The 27,276-nt window shown below is 46.0% G+C and overlaps 1 protein-coding gene across 2 annotated transcripts in view; it reads left to right on the top strand.

Annotated features, from left to right (window-relative positions):
- Nucleotides 1-27,276, top strand: part of LOC140191612 (zinc finger protein GLI1-like) — a 147,860-nt gene that overhangs the window by 42,498 nt on the left and 78,086 nt on the right. The window contains exon 2 of one of the 2 annotated variants that reach the window (XM_072249164.1): nt 8,330-8,459. In XM_072249164.1, the coding sequence (XP_072105265.1) occupies nt 8,348-8,459 (112 nt within the window). In that variant the 5' untranslated portion in view covers nt 8,330-8,347. Of the gene's footprint in view, nt 1-8,329; nt 8,460-27,276 lie in introns of those variants that run through there. The other variant, XM_072249165.1, reaches the window with a different exon arrangement.

Here is a 27,276-nt window from a genome sequence, read left to right as displayed (position 1 = left end):
ATTGCTATCTTTGTGTTACTTATAAATTTATTATTATTATTTTATTTTTTTCTTCTAGATTATGTATTGCATTGAACTGCTGCTGCTAAGCTAACAAATTTCACGACATATGCCGATGATCATAAACCTGATTCTGATTCTGATTCTGAAGGATAAAACATCATGTCAGGAGAGTGAGATTCTCTTGGACTCTCTCTATCCTGGAAGTTCGCTGTGTGAATAAAGACTTCTAAAATTTCCAGTTTCAGCTTTCCTGTGGCTCAGTTTTAATCAGTCACACCAGTCCTAGTGTTGGCTCGGTGCTTTCAGCATCATTTTGTCCACCAAAGCAATCAGAAGTGTCAGGAACTCCAGAGTGTGGAGGGGTGATGACTAAAAGACAGTCGGGTATTCTGGTAGGGCAATAACTACGTGTATTTACTTGCGGAGCAGACTTGATGGGCCAGATGGCCTAATTCTGCTCCTATATCTTATGGTCTTACTTAACTAATACCTTTATTCCACCCCCCCCCCCCCATCAAACCTCATGGCCATTTTCTGTCTTTAAGACATTCCCTTACACTACAGACTGAGAGTGTTCATTTATGTGTAATTGCATAGAGGTTTGGTGTATGTGTTTTGTGAGTGTTTGTGCATGAGAGTTGGTTTCAGGGTGTTGGCATGTATGCTAGTGTGTGTGTGTGTGTGTGTGTATGTTTGTGGGTGTGTATGTTTGCTGGTGGATGGGTGTGTGTGTGTGAATGTGTGTCTGAGCTGGTGTGTGTGGTGGTCTGTGTTAAAGTGTGAGTGCTGGTGTGTGTGTCTGTGTATCTGTGTGTGCTGGTGTGTGTTGTGTTGAAAGTTTTGGTGTATGTCATTGACTAATACAGTAGGAGAACAGGCCCCTTGGCCCAACTTGTCCATGCCAACCTTAGCTCGTTCCATTTGCCCATATTTGGCCCAAATCTTTAACCTTTCCTACTCTGTATTGATCCAGATGTTTTTTGAATGTTGTTCTTGTACCTACCTGAACTATTTCCTCTGAGAGCTTGTTCCATATACTGACCAGCCTTTAGATTAAAAAGTTGCCTCTCAGGTCCCTTTGAAAAGCTTTCTCTTCTCACCTTCACCATATGCCCCCTTGTTTTTAGTTCCACTGCCCTGGTAAAGGACTTTTAAGTGTTTACCTTATCTATAACCCTAAGGAGTTTAGACACCTCTGTAAGGTCACCCCTCAATGTGTGTGTGTGCGCGTGTGCACGTGTGCGTTAGTGTTGAGGCCATTGGTGTGTAATTGTGCTGCATGTTGGTATGTGTGTATTTGTGTCAGGGTGCTGGTGTGTATGTGTTGGGAATGTTGCTGTGCATGTGTATTTTTGTCTAGGCGTTAGTGTGTGTACTTGTGTTGGACTTATTGACAGATAAATGGAAGGATGAAGTGAAGGAAGCCGTTCAGCCTTTTGCTCTTGTGTCAGATCTTCAAAGGAACTCCCAATTTGTTCACAATCCTACACCATAGAAACCTCCCTTCTCAATGTACATGCAGCTCCGTTTCGTAAAATGCTTCCTCCTCTGTTCCAGGACACAGTAACCCACTGGGAATAAAAACACTTTCCTAATCTATATATATTTTTAAGTAACAGGAAGCCCACACAGCAATTTATAGTCCCAAATGATGACAATCAAATCCCAGGGACATAGACTGAGCAGAATTTGAATTACTTTGAGTTTGATAGCTTAGATAGAGCGCTGTGATCCTCAGGGATTAGTGGAACAGTTCTGAGGCGAGGGCTCGACCCGAAATGTCGGCAGTTCCTTTCCACCCACAGATGCTGATCGACCCACTGAGTTCCTCCCACAGCTTATGCGTTGCTCCAGATTCCAGCATCTGCAGTCCCTTGTGTCTCCGGTGCATCATTCCTGTTGGAAAACCTCCAGAGCACTTGTAGTTGATCGTGGACACAAGAGATTCTGCAGATGCTGGAAATCTTAAGCAACACACAAAATGCTGGAGGAACTCGGCAAGTCAGGGAGGGGAAGGAGAATCGACTTCTCACGCCGAGACTCTTTGTCAGGACTGGAAAGGATGGGGTGAGAAGCCAGAATAGGAAGGAGGGGGAGGGAAGGAGTAACAGCTGACAGGTGACAAGTGAGACCAGGTGAAGGGGAAGGGGGGATGATGTGAGAAGCTGGGTGGTGATAGGTGGAAGAGGAAAAAGGCTGAAAAAGATGGACAGTGGACCCAAGAATAAAGGGAAGATGGAGGTGAGCCAGAGGGAGGTGATGGGTGGGGTTAGAGAAGTGAAGGGGAGAGAGGGTATCCAGAATAGGGAATGGCGAAAAAAAGAGAAAGAGGGGAAGGGGAGAAATTACCAGAAGTTAGGTAAGTCAATATTCATGCCATCAGTTTGGAGGTTACCCAGGTGGAATATGAGGTGTTGCTCCCCCAACTTGAGTTTGGCTTCGTCGTCGCAGTAGAGGAGGTTGTGGACAGACATGTCAGTATGCGAATGGGAGGTCGAATTGAAATAGGTAACCATTGGGATATCCTGCACTGCACTGATTTGGAAGATCTATCCCAATGGGTTTTATCTGGCTCGAGAAGGGTATTATAACGGGATGTACAATCTCAGTGATCCTCTTCTCCCTAACCATGAACATGCTGGTTAAGGCAGCTAAAGGGGAGTGTAGAGCCCCTGTGACCAAGGCAGGCGTGTGGGAGGCCCCAGTCGGAGTCTTCATGGATGACCTCGTGGTGACAACTACATCAGTTCCAGGCAGTAGATGGATCTTCCAGGAGCTAGGGAATCAGAATCAGAATCCGGTTTAATATCAGCGGCGTACGTCATGAAATTTGTTAACTTTGCCGCAGCAGTACAATGCACTACATGATACATATAGAAATAAACTGAATTACAGTAAATATATATATTCAAATTAAAATATTTAAATTTAAATAGTTAAATTAAAATAAGTAATGAAAAAATAGGAAATAAAAAAAGTAGTGAAGTAATGTTCGCGGGTTCAAAGTCCATTTAGGAATCGGAGGGCAGAGGGGAAGAAGCTGTTCCTGAATCACTGAGTGTGTGCCTTCAGGCTTCTGTACCTCCTTCCTGATGGTAACAGTGAGAAAAGGGCATGCCCTGGGTGCTGGGGTCACCACCTTTCTGAGGCACCACTCCTTGAAGATGTCAATAACAGCATAGATATTTGTATTGTCTGGGTGATCCAAGGCCACCTGGAGAGCCATTGAGATCGCATCTGCTGTAAATCTATTGTGGTGATAGGCAAACTGCAGAGGGTCCAAGTCCTTCCTGAGACAGGAGTTGATTCTAGCCACGAACAACCTCTCAAAGCATTTCCTCACCATAGATGTGAGTGCTACTGGACGACAGTCATTAAGGCAGCTCACACTATTCTTCTTGGGCACTGATATAATTGTTGCCCTTTTGAAGCAGATGGGAACTTCTGACCGTAGCAGACAGAGATTGAAAATGTCTTTGAATACATCTGCCAGATGGTTGGCATTGGTTTTCAGAGCCTTACCAGGTACAGGGCCCTGCTGCCTTGCGAGGGTTCACCCTCTTGAAAAACAGCCTGACCTCTGCCTCCAAGACAGGGATGACAGGGTCACTTGGTGCACCAGGGATCCTCACAGCTGTAGTTTAAGTCTCCCTTTCAAAGCAAGCATGAAAGGCATTGAGCTCGTCTGGTAGTGAAGCATCGTTGCCAGTCATGATGTTGGGTTTCGCTTTGTAGGAAGTAATGGTCTGCAAGCCCTGCCAGAGTTGACATGCATCCAATGTTGCCTCCAACCTCGATCGGAATTGTTTCTAGCTCTTAAATTAGCCCTCCACTTCCGGGGCGCCAAATTAAAGGCAACTCGAAGTGGCAGCGCCGATGGAAACGATCAGATATTCCCGTTTCAGCCTGCTACAGCTGAGATCTACATAAGAACATAAGAAATAGGAGCAGGAGTAGGCCATCTGGCCCATCGAGCCTGTTCCGCCATTCAATAAGATCATGGCTGATCTGGCCATGGACTCATCTCCACCTACCTGCCTTTTCACCATAACCCTTAATTCCCCTACTATGCAAAAATCTATCCAACCTTGTCTTAAATATATTTACTGAGATAGCCTCCACTGCTTCATTGGGCAGAGAATCCCACTGATTCACTACTGTCTGGGAAAAGCATTTCCTCCTCATCTCCGTCCTAAATCTACTCCCCTGAACCTTGAGGCTATATCCCCTAGTTTCAGTCTCACCTAGCAATGGAAACAACTTTCTTGCCTCTATCATATAGATCTCTTTCATAATTTTATATGTTTCTATAAGATTACAACTGTATCTCAGGAGTATACAGTTAGTAATAACGTTCAGTGCGATTAAACAATTTTTCGTTGCTCAAAACTGACAGAAATAGATTGAACTGTGGCTGGCAGACTGTCCCCTTAAGACATTGGGGGAAACAAGGTTATCGTGCTGGGCAAATGGTGTGTTTAAAAAAAAGTATTCGACTCCCAGTACTGACTATCTTGCTGGCAAATGTTCTGTCTCTGGTGAATAAAATTGATGATCTTAGAGCTAGGGTGCTGTATCAGAGGAACATTAGGACCACATTTGCCCTTTGTTTCGCGGAATCCTGGTTAACCCCTTCTGTACTGGATGCTGTGATTCAGATTGGCCAATACACCGCCAAGGTCGGGACAGCTGAGTCTTTTAAAGCCAAAGGTGGGGGGGGGGGGGTTGCTTTATAACCAATTCCTTGTAGTGTACAAATGTGGTGGTGCTGTTCCAATCCTGCTCACCAGACCTGCAATATCTTGCAACTGAATGCTGGCCATTTTACCTGCCACGGGAGATTTCAGCGATCATTTTGGTAGTGGTGTACATTCCACCTCAGGCCAATGTCAGTCAGGTTGTAGATGATCTGAGTGATGTGATCAACAAGCATGAAACAGCACACTCTGATGCCTTCACCATCATTTTAAACAGGCCAGCTTGAAGAAGTTATTTGAGTACATGGGCAAGGATGAGCTTTAAGCCAGAGGAATCAGATTTCTGGTGCTAAAGAAAGGCAGACTCATGGACAAGTTCAGTTTCTGCTTGGATGATATTGCTATCCCATGCATCTCTGAGAAACCAGTCAAGAGCCTGGGGAAAGTCTTTGACCGCAGCCTAAGAGATGCGGCTGCCATCTGGAAACTATCAAGGAGTTAGAAGTCTGGCTCACCAGTGTGGACAATCAGGCCTACCTGGCAAGTTCAAGGCCCGGATCTACCATCATGGCATCATCCCCTGAATCCTTTGGCCCATGCTGGTGTATGAGGTACTCATCTCAGCAGTTGAGGTGCTTGAAAGAAAGATCAATGGCTGCCTTCAAAGATGGCTGGGCCTCACACGTAGCCTGAGTAGCATTGCTGTAAATGGGAAGAAGAATAAACTGCAGCTTCCCTTCAGTAGTCTGAATAAGGAATTCTTCATTTTCCGTACAAGAAAATTGCCATTGTACAGAGATTCCAGTGACCTCAAGGTCTCATCAGCAGGCATTAAGGTCCTGGAAGAAGTTTGGGCAGTTGTCGAGGAAGTGCGGATCACCAGGAGGGTAGGAATAGGGCAGTAGGGTGCTTGGACAAGATGGGAGGGTGTGCTGAAGTGGAAGCTCTCCTGGTCCAACATCTGACAGGCAGAACCCCAGCGCATCAAATTCATGATCCAGGCTGTGTATGATGTCCTGCCTAGTCCAGTGAACCTTTTTGCTTGGGGCAAAAATAAGGCACCATCATGTCCACTCTGCCCTGGCAGAGGGACCCGGGAGCAATTCTCAGCAGCTGCCCAAAAGCCTTGGAGAAGCCACTACTGTTGGCACCACGAAGGCAGTGGCAGGAAGTATCTCTTCAGTCATTAACAACAGTAGGCACCTTCACAAACTCAGAAAGCCCATAGGTTTCGTTAAAGCTGGAGACCAACCAGTCTCAGCCCAGATCACCAGCAGGCTTGCTCGCCACAGTGACTGACTGGCAACTGAAAGTCGATCTGGGCAAGCAATTAAAATTCCTGGACTTCATCACATTGTCATCCCTGAGTCCTGACACAGTCATTCTGTCAGAAGCCTCAAAGTCATGGTAGAATTGCAGTTCCTTGGGAAGACTGGATCGAGGAAGCATTTGAACATAAGAAAGCCAAATACCAGGAACTAGTAGAGCATTGCCAGAGACAGGGGTGGAGGACACGATGTGAGCCTATCAAGGTGGGGTGGAGATGTTTTGCTGGCTACTCTCTCCTTGGCATTACAGAGCTGCAAAGAAGAGAGCTGTCAGGACCGTCACGGAGGCTGCCGAGCGAGCCTTCAGATGGCTATGGATCAAGAAGTGTGACCCGTAGACCAGTGCTGCTGGGACACAAGCCAGGGCCTGATGAACCCTGGCTGGGTTGCCTGGTCGAGAGTATCTGATGTTGAAAGGCCCAAAGCACTCAGTGACCCCAGGTTGTATCACTGATGATGTGTCCCAGCACATCCTTGGATGTGTCTCAGCATAATTATCAGTGACAGGTTGTAAAAGACTGTGTTTCTATCTTATCCACTTCAAACAATGAACCTTTTCACTGGAGACAGATTGTTGATAAGGAGGGAATGAGTGAGATCATGAAGGAATCTGACTGAGCTCCCTAACTCAACTCCGGAACATTTGATAGTCGGAGAAACAGCTTCAGGGAGAGGTGATTTTTGACAGTTGACAAGGAAATTCTACATATCTTTGTTTTTTCATATACTGAAAGGCTCAACGAGAGACCATTGGAACCTAGTAGCACCCTGTTAATGCTCACAATCACTCAGTGTGGTGGGAAATCAGGTCTTCCATAAGACTCTCAGATAACATCAAGCACTGAGTGTACCATTCAATCTGGATACTGCAACTTCTTATTTGGAATAGCACTTCCAAGGGATACTGACTACAAAACATGGAAAACAGAAATTCAAAGTTCAGCGTAAATTTATTGTCAAAGTACGTATATGTTATCATATGCTACCTTGAGATTTGTTTTTTGCAGGCATTCACAGGAAAAGAGAAATACAATAGAATTTTATGGAAAACTATATAAAGACAAAGACTGGCAAACAACCAATGGGCAAAGGAAGACACGTTTTGCAAATAAAAAATAATTCTGAGAACATGAGTTGTAAAGAGTCCTTGAAAGTGAGTCTGTAGGTCGCGGAATCAGTTCAGAGTTGTGATGAGTGTAGTTATCCTCGGCGGTTCAGGAGCCTGATAGATGTAGGGTAATAACTGTCCCTGATCTTGCTGGTGTGGGACCTAAGGCTCCCGTACCTCCTGCCTGATGGTAGTAGTGAAAAGAGAGCATGGTGTGAATGGTGGGGGTCCTTGGCGATAGACGCTGCTTTCTTGTGTCAGCGTGCCTTGTAATCGTGCTCAATTGTGGGGAGGGCTTTGCCTGTGATGGGCTGGGCCTTATCCACCACTTTCTGTAGGTTTTTCCGTTCTTGGGCATTGGTGTTTCCATACCAGCCTGTGATGCAACCAGTCAGGGTACTCCCCACTGTGCATCTATAGAAATTTGTTAAAGTTTTTGGTGACATAAACGAATGTTTGAACCATCCTGAGGCCTAATATTATTCACTGACTAGTTATCTCTTCTCTCCTCTCTCCCATCATACTTCACTCCACTCTCACAGACCACTCTCCCTCCTTCCTTCTCTCACCCTCTTCTCTACCACCCTCCCTCCCCATTCTTTCCTGTTCCTTCATTCCTGCTTCCCCGTTTCCACCTCCCTTCTTTCACCCCTCTTCCACTCTCAATCCCCCTTCCTTGCCTCACTGTCTCCTCCATCACTCCTCTTCCTCTCCACCACTCTCCCTCCCCCATGTTTTCCATTCCTTGCTTTCAACTCTCCCTCCCTCCTTTCTTCCCTCTCCCTCTCTTCCATCACTCTCCCTCTTTCCTCCCTGCTCCCTCTATTCCTCCCTTCCTACCCTCCTTTCTTCCTTTGCCCTCTCTTTTATCATTTTCCCTATCTCCTCCACTCTTTCTCTCTCTTCTCCATTCCCTCTACTCCTCCCTTCCTACTTTCCCTCTCCTTCTCTCTCCACTCTCTACTCTCTCATCTTTATTCTCTCTTTTCCTTTTTCCACTTTCCCTCCCTCCCTCACATTATCACCCTGTCCTCTACACACTTTCTCCCCTCACCCTCTCTTCCCCATTCTTGCCTGTTCCCTCCATCTCCCCCTCCCCACACTCTCACCTTCCTTCCCACAGTTCCCTCCCTTTTCCCTGCTCTCCCACTTTTTCCTTTCCTCATTAACTCGCCCCATTGCGTGTGTTGCAGGTCTGTGCCTGAAGGACGATGGAAGCCCTCCCTCAGGCTGTGACCATCGCGGAGGGGAAGGTGCGAGACGAGCACAGTGGCTGGAGGCCGTGTGGCAGGAGATCACCGCAGTCGAGCACTGTTGGTCGCGGTAAGGAACCCCACCACTGGGCGTGAGCTCCCTCATTGTAGTCATTGTAGGTCCTCACCCATTACCCCCGTTGATCTATAGGCTGCTAAAAGCAGCTCACCAGAGTCCTTTGTCCTGGGCAACACTTTCAAGGTGTCCCCTGGTGTAGCCCATTTTCTCCTAGGGTTGAGGTCTTTAGAGCTTCTATCGGTGTTTCTGCAGCTCTGGGTTTTTACAGGATGGAGTTGCTAGCCTCATGCCCAACCCTCCTCTGTTCGCAGTTGGGCTTGGGACCGTCCATGGCGGAGTTCCTCATTGTAGGGGCTGAGTGGAAAGTCAGCAGCCAGTGGTGTTGCATGAAGCGAGCCCATGGGTCGTACCTGGCATGTATCGCTCTTTTTATTGGGCTTACCTTGGACCTGCAGAAGTTCTCCGGGAATAATGGAGAACCAAGCTGAAATGCTGAGGCTTGCTGTGCAGAACTGCTCAGAGAGGGTGTAAAGAGGCCATCAAGTCCTCAATCCTGGAAGTTTGCTGAGTGGGAGATCGTGGAGTGAGTTGGGGGCAGTTTCTTGCAGAGTTTATTCACCAGTTTAAAGAGCAAATGGGTCCTGTTGGGACTTGGCTTCCAAGTGAGATATGTTGCTTGGTAACTTACTAAGGGACAATAAAAAGAAGCAAGGTATAAGCAGAGCGGCCACTGTGGGAGCAGCCATTGTTGGAGTGGGCCAGTGTTAGAGTGGGTGGCTTTGGCTCACAAGCTTCAGCAAGAACAGGCAGAGGCTGGAAGTAAGTTTCTAGTAAGTCTTTTTTTCTCTTTCTTAGTTTAATAATACATAGCTAGAGTTTTAAAAGTGGATCCAGAGTTAGTGGTATGTTCTTTGTGTGAGGTGTGGAAACTCTGGGAGACCTCCAGTCTCCCTGTTAACTATATTTGCACAAAGTGCATTGAGCTGCAGTTCCTTGGAGACCATGTTAAGGAACTGGAGCAGCAGCTCGATGACCTTTGGCCAAATGGGAGAATGAGGAGGTGATAATTAGGAGCTACAGGAAGGTAGTCACTTCTAAGTTGCAGGAGGCAGGTAGGTGGAGGACTCTCAGGAGAGGGAAAAAGAATAGGTTGCCAGCGCAGAGTACTCCTGTGGTCATTTCCCTTTGGATGCATTCAGGAGGGATGACTTTCCAGGGGGAAGCCACAGCGACTGGGTTTCTGGCACTGCATCTGGCTTTGTGGTTCAGAAGGGAAGAGGGGAGGAGAGGAGTGCAGCAGTGATAGGGGATTTCACAGTTAGAGGAGCAGACAGGAGATTCTGTGAATGTGAAAGAGACACACAGATGGTATGTTGCCTCCCAGGTGCTAGGGTCAGGGATGTCTTGGATCAGGTCCATGGCATCCTAAAGGTGAACAGCTGGAAGTCATGGTACATGTTGGTACCAATGACATAGGTAGAAAAAGGGATGAGTCCTGCAGAGAGAATATAGGGAGTTGGGTAGAAAATAAAAGCAGGACCTCAAGGGTAGTAATCTCTGGATCGCTGCCTGTGCCACACACCAGTGAAGGTAAGAATAGGATGATTTGGCAAATGAATGTGTGGCTGAGGCATTGATGCAAGGGGCAGGGGTTCAGATTTCTGGATCATTGGAATCTCTTCTGGGGAAGGGATGACCTGTACGGAAAGGATGGGTTACACCTGAACTAGAGGGGGACCAATATCCTTGCGGGCAAGTTTTCTAGAGTTATTGGGGAGGTTTTGAACTAATTAGGCAGGAGAATGTGAACTGGAGTGATAGGCCTGAGGATGGGTCGGTTAGTATACAAGTAAATGCAGTTTGTAGTGAAACTGTGAGGAAGGCCAGGCAGATGATAGGGAAAAATTGCAGTCAGTGGGGTGAGTTGATGTGCAACATGGGGGCAAAATCAAAAAGGGTACATACAGGACTGAAGATGTTAATATTTGAAAGCATGCAGTATATGGAATAAAGTAGATGATCTTGTAGCACAGTTACAGATTGGCAGGTATGATATTGTGGACGTCACTGAGGCATGGCTGAAAGAAGATCATAGTTGGGAGTTTAACATCCAAGGATACACATTGTATCAAAAGGACAGAGGGGATGGGGTAACTCCATTGGTTAAAAAGAAATCAAATCCTTAGAAAGAGGTGACATGGGATCAGAAGGTGTAGAATCCTTGGGGGTAGAGTTAAGAAACTGCAAGGGTAAAAAGACCCTGATGTGAGTTACATACAGGCCTCTGAATAATAGCCTGGATGTGGGGTATATATTACAATGGGAGATTTTTAAAAAAGGCATGTAAAAAGGGCAATGTTATGTTAGGCATGGGGGATTTCAATATGCAGGTAGATTGGGAAAATCAAGTTGGTGCTGAATCCCAAGAGAAGGGATTTGTAGAATGTCTATGAGATGGCCTTTTAGAGCAGCTTGTGTTTGAGCCCACTGGGAAAAAGGCAATTCTGGATTGGATGTTGTGTATTGAATCAAATTTAATTAAGGAGCTTAAGGTAAAGGAACACCTAGGAGGCAGTGATCGTAATACGATAGGATTCACCCTGTAGCTTGAGAGGAAGAACTTAAAGTCAGATGTATCAGTATTACAGTGGAGTAAATGGAATTACAGAGGTATGAGAGAGGAGCTAGCCAAAGTTGGTTGGAAGGGGACATATCAGGGATGACATCAGAACAGCAATGATTAGAGTTTCTGAGAGCAATTCGGAAGGTGCAGGATAGATACATTCCTGACAAATCTGTTGGAAATCTTTGAGGAAATAACAGGCAGGATAGACAAAGGAGAATCACTGAATGTTGCTTACTTAGATTTTCAAAAGGCGTTTGACAAGGTGCCGCACAAGAGACTGCTTAACAAGATAAGAGTCCATGGTATTACATGAAAGATACTAGCATGGATAGAAGTTTGGCTGAGTGGCAGTAGACAAAGTATGGGAATAAAGGGGACCTTTTCTGGTTGACTGCTAGTGTCTAGTGGTGTTCTGCAGGGGCTAGTGTTGGGACCACTTCTTTTCACGTTTTATGTCAAAAGGAGGAAGTTCCCAAGAATGATCCCAGGAATGAAAGGGTTAACATATGAGGAGTGTTTGATGGCTCTGGGCCTGTACTCACTGAAGTTTAAAAGAATGAGAGGAAATCTGATTGAAGCCTATCGAATATTGAAAGGCCAAGATAAAGTGGATGTGGAGAGGATATTTCTTATCATGGGGGAGTCTAGGGCTAGAGGGAACAGCTCAGAATTTAGAGGATGAGGAATTTCTTTAGGCAGAGGTTGGTGAATCTGTGGAATTCATTACCACAGATGGCTATGGAGGTGAAGTCATTGGGTATATTTAAAGTGGAGGTTGATAGGTTCTTGATTAATCAGGGCATCAAAGGTTACAGGTAAAGGCATGAAAATGGAGTTGAGAGGGGTAATAAATCATGATGGAATAGTGAGCAGAATCGATGGGCCAAATAGCCTAGTGCTGCTCCTATGTTTTGTAGTCTTATGGTTATTTTACCATTGTACAGTCATGTTTGATCACTACAGTATTGTGAGTGCGTGACTCAGGCCTGGTCCTCATGCACTTTGAATGAGAGATTATGGTTTGAAAGTGCTCAAAACATGCACTTTGATTGTTGCTGTGAATGTTTCTGTTGTTTGCTCCACTTTTTAAAGATAAAATGATGCATTTTGCAAAATGGGCGACACACACAAAATGCAGGAGGAACTCGGCAGGTCAGGCAGCATCTGTAGAGGGGACCGTCTGTCGGTGCTGCCTGACCTGCTGAGTTCCTCCAGCATCTTGTGTGTGTTGCTCAAGATTTCCAGCATCTGCAGAATCTCTTGTGTTGCATATTTTACAAAATGGACTGTGTTTGCAATAGTGGCAATCGTTTGTTGCCTCATATTTGCTGGTAGTGCTTCATTCTGCCCGGTTACTTTCTGGTCCTAGATGAAGGTTGTCAGGCTGAAGTGTCAGCTGTCCATTCCCTCCTGACCAGCTGAGTTTTTCTGACGTTTTTGTGTGTGTTGTTTGGTGTGTTTCCTCGTGGTATTTTGCAAGCTGGAGTGATAGATGGGCATGTGCTCCCAGGGACTTGTATGCTGCGGCCTCAGCCTGCTCAGGAAGATGTGTTCTTCTGCAGGTTGCCCTGCGCCAGTGCTCACTCTTGCGGTCAGGGCTGCATTTGTGTGTTCATATTGCTTCTGCTGGTTGCTCGCCTTCTGCACCAACCTACCCTGGCAGAGGCCCGCAATGGCCCCACTGCTTAACCAGGTGGGGGTCAAAGTCACCAAGCAGCCATTGCAGAGGGAGGCATAACCTTTCCGTCAATTCCTTGCGAGGAGTGCTTCCCAAATCTCTAGTTGGGAGCAGCGGTCAGCTGTACTGGGCTCTTGCAGGCAGCAGCGAGCGTGATGCTGGAGGGACTCAGTGAGCCATGTGAGAAGTAGATATCCAAAAGTGCCTTCCGCCCTCAACCCCAACAGATGCTACCTGGCCTGCTGAGTTCCTCCAGCAGATTGTGTCTTGCTCCAGGTTCTAGCATCTGCGGAGTATCCTGCCACCAAGGACTGATCTTGATGTTTCTCGGGATCACTCACCGCCAGGGGGTTAGTAGGTTGATCTCAGGGGTGCTGATGAATTCACAGGTTAATGAGTGCATTTATTAGCACAAACCGTGCAAAAACAGGTTTCCAAATTCCATACTCCTGTCTCGTGTCCAGCTGCGTTTGAGACGTCTGAGGCTTCTGTGCGACCTGGTAAACTATTTCAAGTATTTATTATGGCTTCTGTGATGAACTGTTACCCAAGATCAGTTTTGAGCTTACTCATTGATTTAAATTCTTTCCATGTCCTGTTGCTCACCCAGCTTTTGGCACCTGCCTTGAAGCCACCATTGCAATCCTTTACAATCTCTTGCTGGTGGATTGTTGAAAGGCACACTGTTACACGTGGAGTGTTTATACCTTGATATGTTCTGATTATTCTGCCATGAAAAGAAAGTCAGTCCCTTCAAGGCTGGAGTGTCAAGTGAACACAGGGTGAGGTCAGTCAGAAATTACTTGTCTTGCAAAGGAAGTAAGGACACTTTGGTATAGAAATACACTTTAGCTCAGTGTCAAGGGCCACTTGTTCCTCGGTAGTGATCTGTGCTGACACACAGAGACGTACAGCATGGAAACAGGCCATTCGGCCCAACTAGTCCATGCTAACCAAGACATCCATCCAAGCTAGTCCTACTTGCCCATGTTTGGTCCAAATTCCTCTAAACCTTTCCTATCCGTGTCCCTATATCCAAGTACCTTTTGACTGCTGTTAGTGTGCAGTGGTTAGTGCAATCACCTTACAGCACCAGTGACCATCAATTGGGGTTCAATTCCCGCCACTGTCTGTAATGAGTTTGTACGTTCTCCCCGTGATCACATAGGGATCCAGTTCCCTCCCACATTCCAAAGATAAACGGATTAGTGTTAGTGAGTTGTGTGCATGCTATGCTGGTGCCGGAAACATTGTGACCCCAGAACACCACGAACTATGATCCAAATGATGCATTTCACTGTCTGTTTTGAGGTACATTTGACTAATCTTTACCTTTATGTTCCTGCCTCAACCACTTTCTCTGGCAACTTGCTCCATATACGAATCACCACCTGGGTGAAGAAGTTGCCTCTCAGGCTCCTTTAAATCTCTCCCCTCTCACCTTAAAGCTGTGCCCTCTAGTTCTTGATTCCCTGGTCCTGGAAAAAAGACTCTGCTTTCACCCTGTCTTTTCCCCTCATGTTTTTATAGACATCACTTCTACACTCCAAGGAATAAAGTCCAAGCCTGCCCAACCTCTCCCTATTACCCAGTCACTGGCAACAATTAGTCAAGGTTTTTATCTGTAAGCAGTGAACCCCACACACAGGTTGCATTCTGTCTGGAGCTCTTAAAGGGCCAGTGCTTAGCAGCTGCTGCGATGGCTTTGAAAGAACTGGTGTTGAGAATGCTGTTGTCTGGCAAAGGCTTGTGTATAAGTTCTGGAACTCCCTCTCCAACACCACCTCTACAACATCCTTCTGGAGGGGCAATTAAAGATGGGCATTACATGCCATTTTTACTGGTGATGGCCACATCCAAACAAAACAAATGACCAAAAAAAAATCTTGGAGGATGTTCTGACAAATGTTGACCTGAGGAGGGAAAACAGAAGTTTCTTGTGGCCTCTCCAAAATGTACCGAAAAACCTCTCCCAAAGCTTGATCAGAAACCTGGTCTAATACTGTAGCTGTCATTGTAATGGAGTCTCAATGAGCCAGGTTCTGGTCTATTGCTCCAAGTTTCTCCCTGCTGTGGGGGACTCGCCTCCAACAGGTGAATCCACAAGAAGGTAGCATCCATTATTAAGGACCCTCGCTGTCCACGATGCCCTCTTGTCCTTATATCCATTGGGGAAGTACAATAGCCTAAGGACCCACACTCAACATGTTAGGGACAGCTTCTACCCCCTTGCCATCAGATATCCGAATGAACCATGAACACTACCTCACTTTTGCTCTCTTTTTGCACTATTTGTTTATATATATATATTTCTTATTGTTACTTACAGTAATTTTTTATGTATTACACTGTATTGCTGTCACAAAACAACAAATTTCATAACATAGGTCAGTGAATCTGCTTCTGATTCTCGGTTGTGTGAAGCCCAGAACGTTTCCTTGCAGCACACGTGCAGTCCAGTGTGGCAGCTGCAGTATTACATGCGCATTGCATGACTATTTGAGGTATAGCAAGCTTGCTTTGTAAAATGTGCAACATTATGAGGCAAAATTTTAGTAGGTACCATGTGAGTTATGTAAGAACGTAAGAAATGGGAGCAAGAGTCGGCCATCTGGTCCGTCGAACCTGCTCCGCCATTCAATAAGATCATGGCTGATCCGACCATGAACTCATCTCCACCTACCTGCCTTTTCCCCATAACCCTTAATTCCCCTACTATGCAAAAATCTATCCAACCTTGTCTTCAATATATTTACGGAGGTAGCCTCCACTGCTTTATTGCTTCATTGCTTCATCAGGCGTTATCAACCTCCATTTCCTTTACCATTGATTTTTCCCATCCAGTGCGTCACCAATAATTGTAAGCTGCATTTCGAATTAAGGTCATTAAGGTCACAGCCATAGTTTGCAGTTACTCTGACTCGCGTGTAAAGTAGGTTGCTACTCGTGCTTGGGCATTTCTGTACATACTGCGAATAACAGAAACTAGAATGTGACAAAATGGGGCTTGGTCATGGGGCTTGGTCACGGGCCTGAATCCTGGAGTAATGGAGCTGTGGCCCTTACACTGTGGGTGACAGGGCCACATCTCCTTCATGCTGAGTCCAGGAGCCCATTGCAATTGGTAAGAAGGAGCTCCCGATTTAGTGTGAGGTGTCTCTGTGTAGCACTTGGGTTTGCAGCAGAGTGTTTGAGGGGGAGGTGAGCAAAAGTGCACATGAATAAGTGGCCTTCGGAAGGTTGAATCTGTTGGAGAAGTCTTTGGTGGTGCACTCTAGGCACCCGACAGGCTTGGATCTGTCAGACACTTGCCTTAACACCTCCCTAAATTTTGCCACCTTACCTCACAGCAGAAGCGATAAACTATTCACTTTAAACAGGTTAGCACTTCTGACACAACACACACAAAATGCTGGGAGAACTCAGCAGGCCAGACAGCATCTATGGAGGGAAATGAACAGTCAACGTTTTGGGCCGATCATGACTCATGAGTCCTGATGAAGGGTCTCAGCCCAAAATGTTGACTGTTCATTCCCCTCCATAGATGCTGCCTGACCTGCTGAGTTTGAAAGAGTTTTTTGTGTGTGTGTTGCTCAAGATTTCTAGCATTTGAATAATCTCTTGCAGCAGCACTTCTAGAACAGTAGAAATGGGAATTTCAGAGAAACGTGTTATACATTTTCACACTCCTATTTTGAGAGATGATCTCATGCTGTTAATTTTTGTCCAGTTAATTTTCTACAGCCTCCCTTTGGCCTCAAGTACAGAGATACCTTCACCCTAACCCTAGCTCCTGCCTATCCACCCCTCACTTCTTTTCTACATAAGCAAACCTCGAAACTGTTCGCTGAACTGCCATCTGTGGTTGAATATCTACCCTGTGAGAGGTACCAGAACTGAGCACTGTGCTGAAGGTGGGACTGACCAGAGCTGCCCTTGGGTACAGTGGTGGAGGAGTGGATAAATAATCCTGGGCATGAATTCAAAGATTCAAAGTATATTTATTATCAAAGTACACATGCAGTGTACACCGCTGAGATCCCTCTTCCCACAGACAGCCACGAAACAAGGAAAACTACGGAACCCTTGAAAGTGAGTGTATTGGTTGTGGAGTCAGTTCAGAGCTGAGGTGATTAAAGCTATCCACACTGATGGTTGTAGGGTAATAACTGTTCCTGAACCTTCCTGTGTGGGACCTAATGCTCCTGTACCTCCTGACCAATGGTAGTAGTGAGAAGAGAGCATGTTCTAGATGGTGGGGGTCCTTGATGATGGATGCTGCTTTCTTGTGGCAGTGCTACTTGTAAATGTGCTCAGCGATGGGGAGGGCTTTGCCTGTGATGGACTGGGCTGTGTCCACAACTTTCTGTAGGCTTTTCCATTCCTGGGCATTGGTGTTTCCATACCAGGCTGTGATGCAACCAGTCAGGATACTCCCCACTGCGCATCTACGTTTTAGAAGTTTGTCAAAGTTTTAGATGATGTGCCAGATCTATTAAAACTTCCAAGAAAGTAGAGGTGCTGTCCTGCCTTCTTTGTGATGGCACTTCCTTGCTGATCCCAGGACAGATCTTCTGATATGGTAATGCCAAGTAATTTAAAGTTGTTGGAGTGTGTGCCTTTGATGTTCATTAGCGTGACCATGGGCGCTTGACCCCAGACTTGATCAAGGACTGCCTTGACATCAAAGATAGTCACTGTCACCTCACTGCTGAAATTCAATTCTCTGTCAGGCCCAACTACAATTCAGCTGCCCCATCAGTGACCTTCTTTCCATCAGAAGTGGGGTGTTTACTGATGGTGGCACAGTGTTCAAATCTACTTGTAACTCCTCAGCAAATGATGCAGCCAGTCCCTGCAGCAAGAGCTGGGTGGGTAAGAGACAAGTAAGAGTGTAATGCAAACCATGTGCCAGGCTCTACATCCTGGGAGCCACCATTGACCAGAAACTCAACCAGACCAGCAACATAAAATACTGTGGCCACAAGAGCAGGTGAGAGGGTGGGGATTCTGCAGTAAATGGCTCTCCCCCTGACATCCTAAAGCCTTCCTACCATCTACAGGCACACGTTAGGGAATGTGATGCACCACCCTCCAGTCACCTAGGTGAGTGCAACTCAAACAATTCACAATGTACTCCTCCTCCCCTCCATTCACTCTGTCCACACTTCTCACTGCCTTGGTAAAGCAGCCAGCATAATCGAGGACCCCTCAGACCCCAGATATTCTCTCTTCTCTCTCCTCCCATCAGGCAGAAGACACAAAAGCCTGAGAGCATGTACCACCAGGCTCGAGGACAGCTTCTGTCCCACTGTTACAGGACGATGGAATGGTTTCCTAATATGATCAAATAGACTCTTGACCTCACAATTTGCCTCATTATCATCTTGCACCTTGCTGTCTACCCACACTGCACGTTCCTTGTAACTGTTACACTTCATTCTGCATTCTGATCTTGTTTTACCTTGTACTACCTTAATACAGTGTGTAATGACTTGATTTGTGTGAAAGGAATGAAAGACAATTCTTTTCGCATTACCTCGGTACATATGACAACAATAAATCAATTCCACTCCCAGTGTGGATACAGCACAGAGTTATCAGGATGGTACCAGGGCTTAAAGGGTCAAATTAAGAAGTCAGGTTTCAAAGATTTGGTTTCTATTCACTGGAGCTTTGATGATTGACTGTGATTTCATCAAAGTGTTAAAATAGATACAAGGAAATGGTTTCTCCCAATAGGCTAATCCCGAACAAAGAGTCACAGTGGGCGGCAGGTGGTGCAGTCACCTGACAACACCAGTGAGTTAGGTTTGACCCTGAGCTCTAGTACCAACTGTGTGGAGTTTGTACGTTGACCGTGTGGGCTTCCTGTTGGGACTCTGGTCCCCTCCCACATCGCATGCAGGTTAATTAGGAGATCTGAATTCTCCCTGGTGTTGGTGAGTGGTAAGAGAACTGGAAGACGTGTGTGAAGAAGAAAAACCAAAGCCAAAGTTGAATTCACTGTCATATTTACGTGTGTGCACAGGTGCAATGAAAATCTTCCTTGCAGCAGCATCACAGGCAGAGCATCAGATAAACAACATTCACATGAAAAACATAAACTAAATGTAATACAGACAATTTTTACAAGAAAGAACACAATTTGACTGAAAATAACTAAGTCCATTCTCATGTAAAGTGATCAAAATGGTCATAGTGTTGCTATCCTGAGGTAGTGATTCATGTTCAAGAATCGAATGGTTGAAGGGAAGTAGCTATTCTTGAACCTGATGGTGTGGGACTTCAGGCTGATGTGATTCCCACCCGATGATAGCTGCGATCTTTGATGACAGATGGTGCTTTTGTGAGGCAGCACCTAATGAAGATACTACCAGTGGTGAAGAGGGATATGCCCGTGAGTCCACTACTCTTTGCAGGTTCTTGCATTCCTGCACATTCAAATTGTTGTACCAGACCATGGTACAATCAGTCAGGACACTTTCAACAGTAGTACATCTGTAGAAGAAAGAAGGGGGCAGACAGAGGTAAGTGAGGGGAAGGGACAGTGGAGGCTGAGACTGGGGCTATAAGGTGATAAGTAACAGCAGATGCTGGAATTCAATGATTAAGGAAGGTGATGAGTGGAACCAGATAAAGGAGGGATGATAGGCAGACGGAACCAGTTGAGGAGGAGATAGGAGATCTAGAGGATTAAGTGTGTGGGTGATGGGCAGGTGGGGCAGGGGGAAGAATGGGGGTTCTGGGAGTTGTAAGAAAGAGGGGGTGAGAGAGGCCAGGTAGATCAGAAGGAGAGAGGAAGGAACATGGGAGTGTGAGCTACCTGAAACTGGAAATTTCAATGTTCAAGCCATCAGCTTGTGGACTATGTAGGCAGAATATGAAGTGTTGTTCCCCTGTGTCTGACCTCCATTCTATACTCTCAGTCCTTGATGCAGGTTCTCAACCCAAAACGTGGGCCTTCCCTCTGCCCCTACAATGCTGCCTGACCCACTGAGTTTCACTGACAGTTTGTTTTCTGCTCCAGCTGTATTATCAGCTCAGTCTTTGTCCCTCTCCATTGGCACACCCACTCGTCAGTATGTCCTACAGCCCCACACTTCACTACTTTTACCTTCCTTACTTTGTATTCTCTAACTGCATTAAATTCATGAGCTTTCTGTTCCTCTGTTCAGCCTCTCTCTCAATCTAACTGCCCTATTTACTTATTGACATCCCTGGAGCAACCCTAAGGATTAATTGGTGCTATGGAAACACCAATGCCCAGGAATGGAGAAGTCTACAGAAAGTGGAGGATCATCACCAGCCCATCACAGGCAAACCCCTCCCCACCACTGAGTACGGCCACAAGGAAGCAGCATCCATCATCCAGGAATCCCACCATCTAAGCCATGTTCTCTTCTCACAACAACCATCAGGCAGGGGGTACAGGGGTCTTAGGTCCCACACCACCAGCTTCAGGAACAGTTATTACCATACAACCATCAGAATCCTGAACCGGTGTGGATAACTTCAGTTATCTCAACTCTGAACTGATTTCACAGCCTAAAGTCTCATTTTCCAGGACTCAACACAACTTGTCTTATTTTGCACATTGATCGTTTGCCAGTCTTTAATTATGAATAGTTTTTAATAAATTCTATTATATATTTCTTTGTTTTTCTGTAAATGCTTGCAAGAAAATGAATCTCAAGGTTGTATATGCTGACATATAGGGATATTGATAATAAATTTACTTTAACTTTGACTCTGCCCTCCCCGATTAGGGATAGTCCCTTCGTCCTATCCATTCCTTGTCCAACCACCCTGCAACTAAAACTTAATTGTCTCTTTCTTTCCTACTTCTGATGACTGTTTCTCACCTTGTAGCTGATGACTGAGCTGCTGAATATTCTTCCAAGTTTTTTTTTGTTAATGCCTTACCTTCTTTTACTTATAGTTACTGTTTCTTGCTCTATTATTTAAGGGTTTAAACCCCCATGGTTCAATGATTCCATTTAATATCAGAGAATATATACAGTATACAACCTGAAATTCTTACTCTTTACAGACATCCATAAAACAAGGAAAACCCCCAAAGAATGAATGACAGAAATGTTAGAACCCCAACCCTACCCCCCCAACTTGCTCCAGCAAAAGTATTAACCTCCCATCACCCACCATACAAGCGGTAGCAAAGAGTCCGTCAAAAACTACTGTCTATCCCAACACTTCGACATCTCGACAGGCTCCTTCTCTCTCACTACTGAGGGAGAGAGAGATATCGCTCCTAAAACAGACGAGAGAGAGAGCACAGCTCACTGTTTCAATGTTACAATCTGCAGTGTCGCTGATTCGAGTTCCCCCGACTCGAAGACCAACAGACTCTCACTCACTATCGAGAGAGAGTGAGAGATTGCATGAGTGCAGGGGCCTCCAACATCTGCTGTTTTTATGTTTCAATCTCCTGCGATGCTTCAGTTGGCGACATTGGCAAGGAATTGGGTCGCCCACAGGGCTGCGCCCCAAAGGCGCATGTCTTCCAGGCCTCACCTGGAGAAAACAAAACGCCAGGCTGCTCGGCGGGTTCCGAGAGCGAGCATCCACCGCCCGTGAAGAATGCAGCTGTAGATCACGGACACTGACAGGACCCCAACCACCTTGAAAAAGAAGAAAGAGACATGAGAAGAGGAGAATTAAATTGTTTTGCAGACGAACTGGAAGAGGCCACCCAGGTCCACAAAAACCTCTAGCGCCATAAAGCTGATCAGCAACCTGCATTCATGTAACGCATTTAATGCAGCAAAGTGGCATTGTGGCTACATTTGAGTGTAGTACAGCTCTGATATCCACAACTTCTTTTTAAACTTTGTCCAAACAGAAATGTTGCCCAGATCTTGTATTGCCGAGCAGTATCTTTCTATGCACTGGGTAATCCAGAATCGGTCATAAAGGAAAATCCGGAACCCACACAAAATTGGCAATTTTCCTCCTGGCTCCTCAGATGTGCAGGTCCTGTGGAAGGCCTGATTCTGCATCATCTGAAGGGATCGACCCTGGTAGGGATGAGCTGTTGGAGTCTGGCACTGGGACCTCCTACCTCAGGGGATCTCTTTAAATCGTCATGTTCGCTTCTGTCTGGCCTCACCCCTCGGGTCAGGACCCAATTACTTCCTTACCCCCACCATCCCAGCAAGCACTCCAGAATTAGGCCATTCAGCCCATCGAGTCTGCTCTCCCATTCCATGATGGCTGATTTGTTATCTGTCTCAACCCCGTTCTCTTGCCTTCTCTCCGTACCTTTGACGCCCTGATTAATCAAGATGAGTGGAGGGGTGGAGATATGTCTCTACCAAAGGAGAGGTAGGGTGCGCCTTCCTTCCGCTAGCCTGCAGGTCATCCTTGGGCAAGGTGTAGCACCTCACCGATCAGAGTCACGTGAAGCCGTGGGAGCAGGTGGTGGATGGTCGTATGAGCAGCCGGTGCAGATCACAAGTCCTGGTTATGTGACCACTGACGCCAGGCAGGCAGTATTGAGAATGGCTGGGGTCAACCGTCTTGTAAAGACACACTGCCCAGAAGAAGGCAATGGCAAACCACTTCTGTAGAAAAAAATTTGCCAAGAACAATCATGATCATGAGACCATGATTGCCTATGTTATACAACATGGCTCATAATGATGATGATGGGTAATCAAGAGCCTATCAACTCTACCTTAAATATACTCAAATCCTGCCATGCAACACAGGAAGAGGCCATTTGGCCCATTGGGTCTATGCCGGCTCTTGGAACAATCCCATCAGCTCCCACATTTTCCTGTACCCTATTCTCTTTCACAGTCCCTTCAACTGTCCCCAGATTCTACCCCTCATGGACACACAAAGGACAATTTATCCACCAACTCGCACACCTTTATGATGTGGGAAGGAACCAGAGCATCTGGAGGAAACCCACATGGTCACAGGGACACAGGGAGAAAACACACACACACACACACACAGTGCCGGAGGTCAGGTCTCTGGGCTGTGAGCTAGATGCGTCACTGTGCTTCCCCTAACCCTGTGAGGTCCCTTCTGCACATGACCTTAACCCACCTGTTTTCCTCTGGGCGGTCCAGTGAAGGCAAGATCTGTGCTTATGTGAAGCCTGTCCAGCGATGCACGTTCTCCCATTGTCACTGCCAAACATCCCAAAAACCCCAAAAACAGGTACTAAACCACAGTGTTCATCATCCAGTCACACACTGACTGCATAATGGTCCTTTCATTTCTGAAGCCGAGAACTTCTTACCTCAAAATCATAGACTGTGGGCCCAACCTAGAAGAATGTGCAATTGTTTGAAAGTTGAGGCAGAAATGTTACCACAACCTTTAAAGGCCTCTGTATAAACTGTAAGCAAGTTTTTTGTACTATTCTAGTGAAGCGATAGAGTATCTGTAAAAGCAATCTACTCTGTGAATTATAACTCCCTGTTATATTTTCAAAATGGTACAAAAATGTTTCGATGTAATGACAGTGCCAATCAGTCTGAATAGGCTTCTCGTACCCTTGATTCTCCCCCACCTCCCCCACTGCTCCCAATCCAGGGCATGACATGCTCTTTAAAAAAAAGCTGTCAATCTCTGATGGTTAATAATCTTTTCAGAAGCAGCTCAGCGAGAGACCACCCACCTACTTTAGGGCCTGCACAAATGCAACACAGAGACGGAGCCTGAAGCCGTGTTCGCTCCCGAGTGGGCTGACATTCTTAAACGGCCTGACCTCTGCTTTGTTTTCTCAGTGGGCGGTGTGTTTAACAGGTTTGTGAGGCTTCACGTGCCGAGCCGAGGGACTGCTGAGCTGGGAAACAAGTCATGGAGGAGGCAGAATCACTGGCCGATCCAGGGCCTGGAGTTTCCTTTCTTCAGTGGCACTCACCACCACAGCAGCACCTCCCCACCCCAGTCCTCTCAGTTTTAATCCATCATATCTGACAAAATATCTGACAAAAGTAAAGGGAGTAAAACAAACACGAGGAATTCTGCAGATGCTGGAAATTCAAGCAACACACATCAAAGTTGCTGGTGAACGCAGCAGGCCTGGCAGCATCTCTAGGAAGAGGTACAGTCGACGTTTTGGGCCGAGACCCTCTTCCTAGAGATGCTGCCTGGCCTGCTGCGTTCACCAGCAACTTTTATGTGTGTTGTTGGAGTAAAACAAGTATTGGAAACAACCTCCTTACTATGTAGATGCCTTCTTCTCAATTGCCCTTATAACTTCATAATAACAATCATAAACAGAGTCAGAGGAGATAGTCAGGCTCCTGAACCTTAACAAGCAAACATTTTTATGTTAATCCAACCCTAACCCCATCTGATTTTCCCTATGTTTCCATCAACAACCCCCAGGTTCTACCGCCCGCACTACACAGGAGGGACAATTTACCAACCCACTCACCCGCACATCTGCGAGATGCAGGATGAAGCCCATACAGGGAGAATGTGTAAACTCCACACAGACAGTACCAGAGGTCAGGATCGAACTCAGATCTGTGGAGCAGATGCTGCAGCTCTACCTAGAGAATATAAAAGCAAGGTTGTGATGTTGAGACTTTATAAAGCACAGGCAAGACCTCACTTGTAGCAATTGAGCAATTTTGGGCCCCTTATCTTAGAAAGGATGTGCTGACATTGGAGAGGGTTCAATGGAGGTTCACAAAAATGATTCCAGGATTGAACGGCTTGTCATATGAAGATTGTTTGATGGCTCTGGAACTGTATTTACTAGAATTCAGAAGAATGAGGGGTGACCTTATTGAAACTTATTGAATGATGAAAAGCCTTGATAGAGTGGACGTGAAGAGGATGTTTCCAATGGTGGAGGAGTCTAAGACCAGAGGACACAGCCTCAGAATGGAGGAGTGTCATTTTAGAATGGAGATGAGGAGGAATTTCTTTAGCCAGAGAGTGGTGAATCTGTGAAATTCATTGCCACAGGCAGCTGTGGAGGGCAAGACTGTATGTATACTTAAGGCAGAGTTTGATAGATTCTCGATTGGTCAGGGCATGAAGAGATACAGGGAGAAGGCAGGAGATTGGGACTGAGAGGAATATTGGGTCAGCCATGATGAAATGGCGGAGCAGACTCATTGGGCCAAATGGCCTAATTTTGCTCCTATATCTTATAACTCCTTTGTGACCAGTGGATGGAACAGCCATATTTGATGCCATGAGTTCCCATGTTTCCTCGATTCTGAAGGGTTATTGTATTCTCCCCTCATTCTGAATGGGAAACAGCAACTTGTAGTGATGGGGCAGCCTTAATATGGCAAGACATCATAAGCTGCTGCCTAGAGCTGGACCCAAGCCAAAATTCACAAGGCACAGTTGTGCAGCACGGTAGATTACTGCCTTACAGCTCCAGAGACCCGAGTTCGACCCTGACCTCGGGTATTGTCTGTATTTTCTCCCTGTGTCCATGGGTTTCCCTCCAGGTGCCGCAGCTTCCTGCCACATCCCAAAGATGAGCAGATTAGTCGGTTTATTGACCACTGTAAATTGTCCCTAATGTGTGGATGGGGTTGGGGGTGGGTAGAATCCGGGGGAGAGTTGATGGGAACGTGCTTTAGAGGGAAAAATTAGGAGGGGGAAGTGATCACTAAGTGAGCTGCATAGACTGGGTGGGCTGATTGGCTTCCTTCCGTTTAAGGGAATATAGATACAGAAGAAGCTGATGCTGGGCCACCATAGAAAACTTGAGGGACACATGTCTAGAAGCTTGGCGGATGATTAGCTTGAGCTGTACAGGAGGAGATGGTGAGAGGTTCATGGAGTGATCCCAAGGCCGTGAGCCCCAGTGTAGATTGAGTAAATTAGGGGGATGATCAAAGGGGCCGGAATTGGAGGAGTGCTGATGCTACGGAGGTTGTGGGGCTGCAAAAGATTTCAGAGCACGGAGGGAGTGGGATTTGAAAATAAGGGTGCAAGTTTTGAAATTGAAGAACTGGGTGGGTCAGCGAGGGCAGGGATCCTGGGTGGGACAGTTCGAGATGGGATATGGGCAGTGGGATTTAAGGTGACCTTGGGTAGAAGGAGAAAGACCGTTGGAAAAGTCAGGTCTGGAGGTAACCGTGAAACAGAGTGAAGGATTCAATGGCAGATGAGCTGAGTCTGGGAAGGGGTGTAACAAGGTCGTCTGTCTTCCTGATGTTAAGAGCTGCCTCAATGCCATGTATGAGAATGCTAGCACTGGAATAGCGGGGCAGCCTGGAGTTGAAAGAAGGGAGCGGGTGAGGGGGCAAGCTGTGAAGCTGACTTCGATAACAGCTAATAGAGTTATAGAGTCACAGCACTGCAGCACAGAAACAGGCCCTTCAGCTCATCTAGTCCATGCCAAACTATTATTCCTCTTAGTCCATCAACCTGCACCAGGACCATAGCCCTCCATACCCCTCCCATCCATGTACTCATCCAAACTTCTCTGAAATGGTGAAATTGAACCTGCATCCATCAATTCTGTTGGTAGCTCATTCGGCACTCTCACCATCCTCTGAATTAATAAGTTCCCATTCTTAAATATTTCACCTTTCACAGTTAACTTATGACCTCTAGTTCTAGGCTCACCCGGCCTCAGTGGAAAAAGTCTGCACTCATTTACCCTACCTATATCCATCGTAATTTTATGTACCTCTGTCAAATCTTCCCTCATTCTCCTAAGCCCCAGGAAATAGATTCCTCACCTATTCAAGCTTTCCCCAAAACTTAGGACCTCAAGTCCCGGCAACATCCCTGTAAATTTTCTCTGTATTCTTTCAATCTTAATGACATCTTTCCTGTAGGTAGGTGACCAAAACTGCACATAATGCTCCAAGTTAGGTCTCGCAAACATTTTATACAACTTCAACATAACATAGATTAAAGAAGAGGAAGTACTGGCGCTTTTAAGGAATTTAAAAGTGGCTAAGTCTCCAGGTCCTGACAGGATATTCCCTAGGACCTTGAGGGAAGTTAGTGTGGAAATAGCAGGGGCTCTGACAGAAATATTTCAAATGTCATTAGAAACGGGGATGGTGCCGGAGGATTGGCATATCGCTCGTGTTGTTCCATTGTTTAAAAAGGGTTCTAAGAGTAAACCTAGCGGTTATCGGCCTGTGAGTTTGACGTCAGTGGTGGGTAAATTGATGGAAAGTATTCTTAGAGATGGTATATATAATTATCTGGATAGACAGGGTCTGATTAGGAACAGTCAACATGGATTTGTGAGTGGAAGGTCATGTTTGACAAATCTTATTGAATTTTTTGAAGAGGTTACTAGGAAAGTTGATGAGAGTAAAGTGGTGGATGTTGTCAATATGGACTTCAGTAAGGCCTTTGACAAGGTTCCACGCGGAAGGTTAGTTAGGAAGGTTCAATCATTAGGTATTAATATTGAAGTAGTAAAATGGCTTCAGTAGTGGCTGAATGGGAGACGCCAGAGAGTGGTAGCGGATAACTGTTTGTCAGATTGGAGGACAGTGTGTAGCAGTGTGCCTCAGGGATCTGTACTGGGTCCAATGTTGTTTGTCATATACATTAATGATCTGGATGATGGGTTGGTAAATTGG

The sequence above is a fragment of the Mobula birostris genome, chromosome X (assembly GCF_030028105.1).
Source record: "Mobula birostris isolate sMobBir1 chromosome X, sMobBir1.hap1, whole genome shotgun sequence".
In the NCBI taxonomy this organism is placed as follows: Eukaryota; Metazoa; Chordata; class Chondrichthyes; order Myliobatiformes; family Myliobatidae; genus Mobula; species Mobula birostris.
Note: the sequence above shows the minus strand (reverse complement) of the source record. Positions and strands in the feature narration are given on the sequence as shown.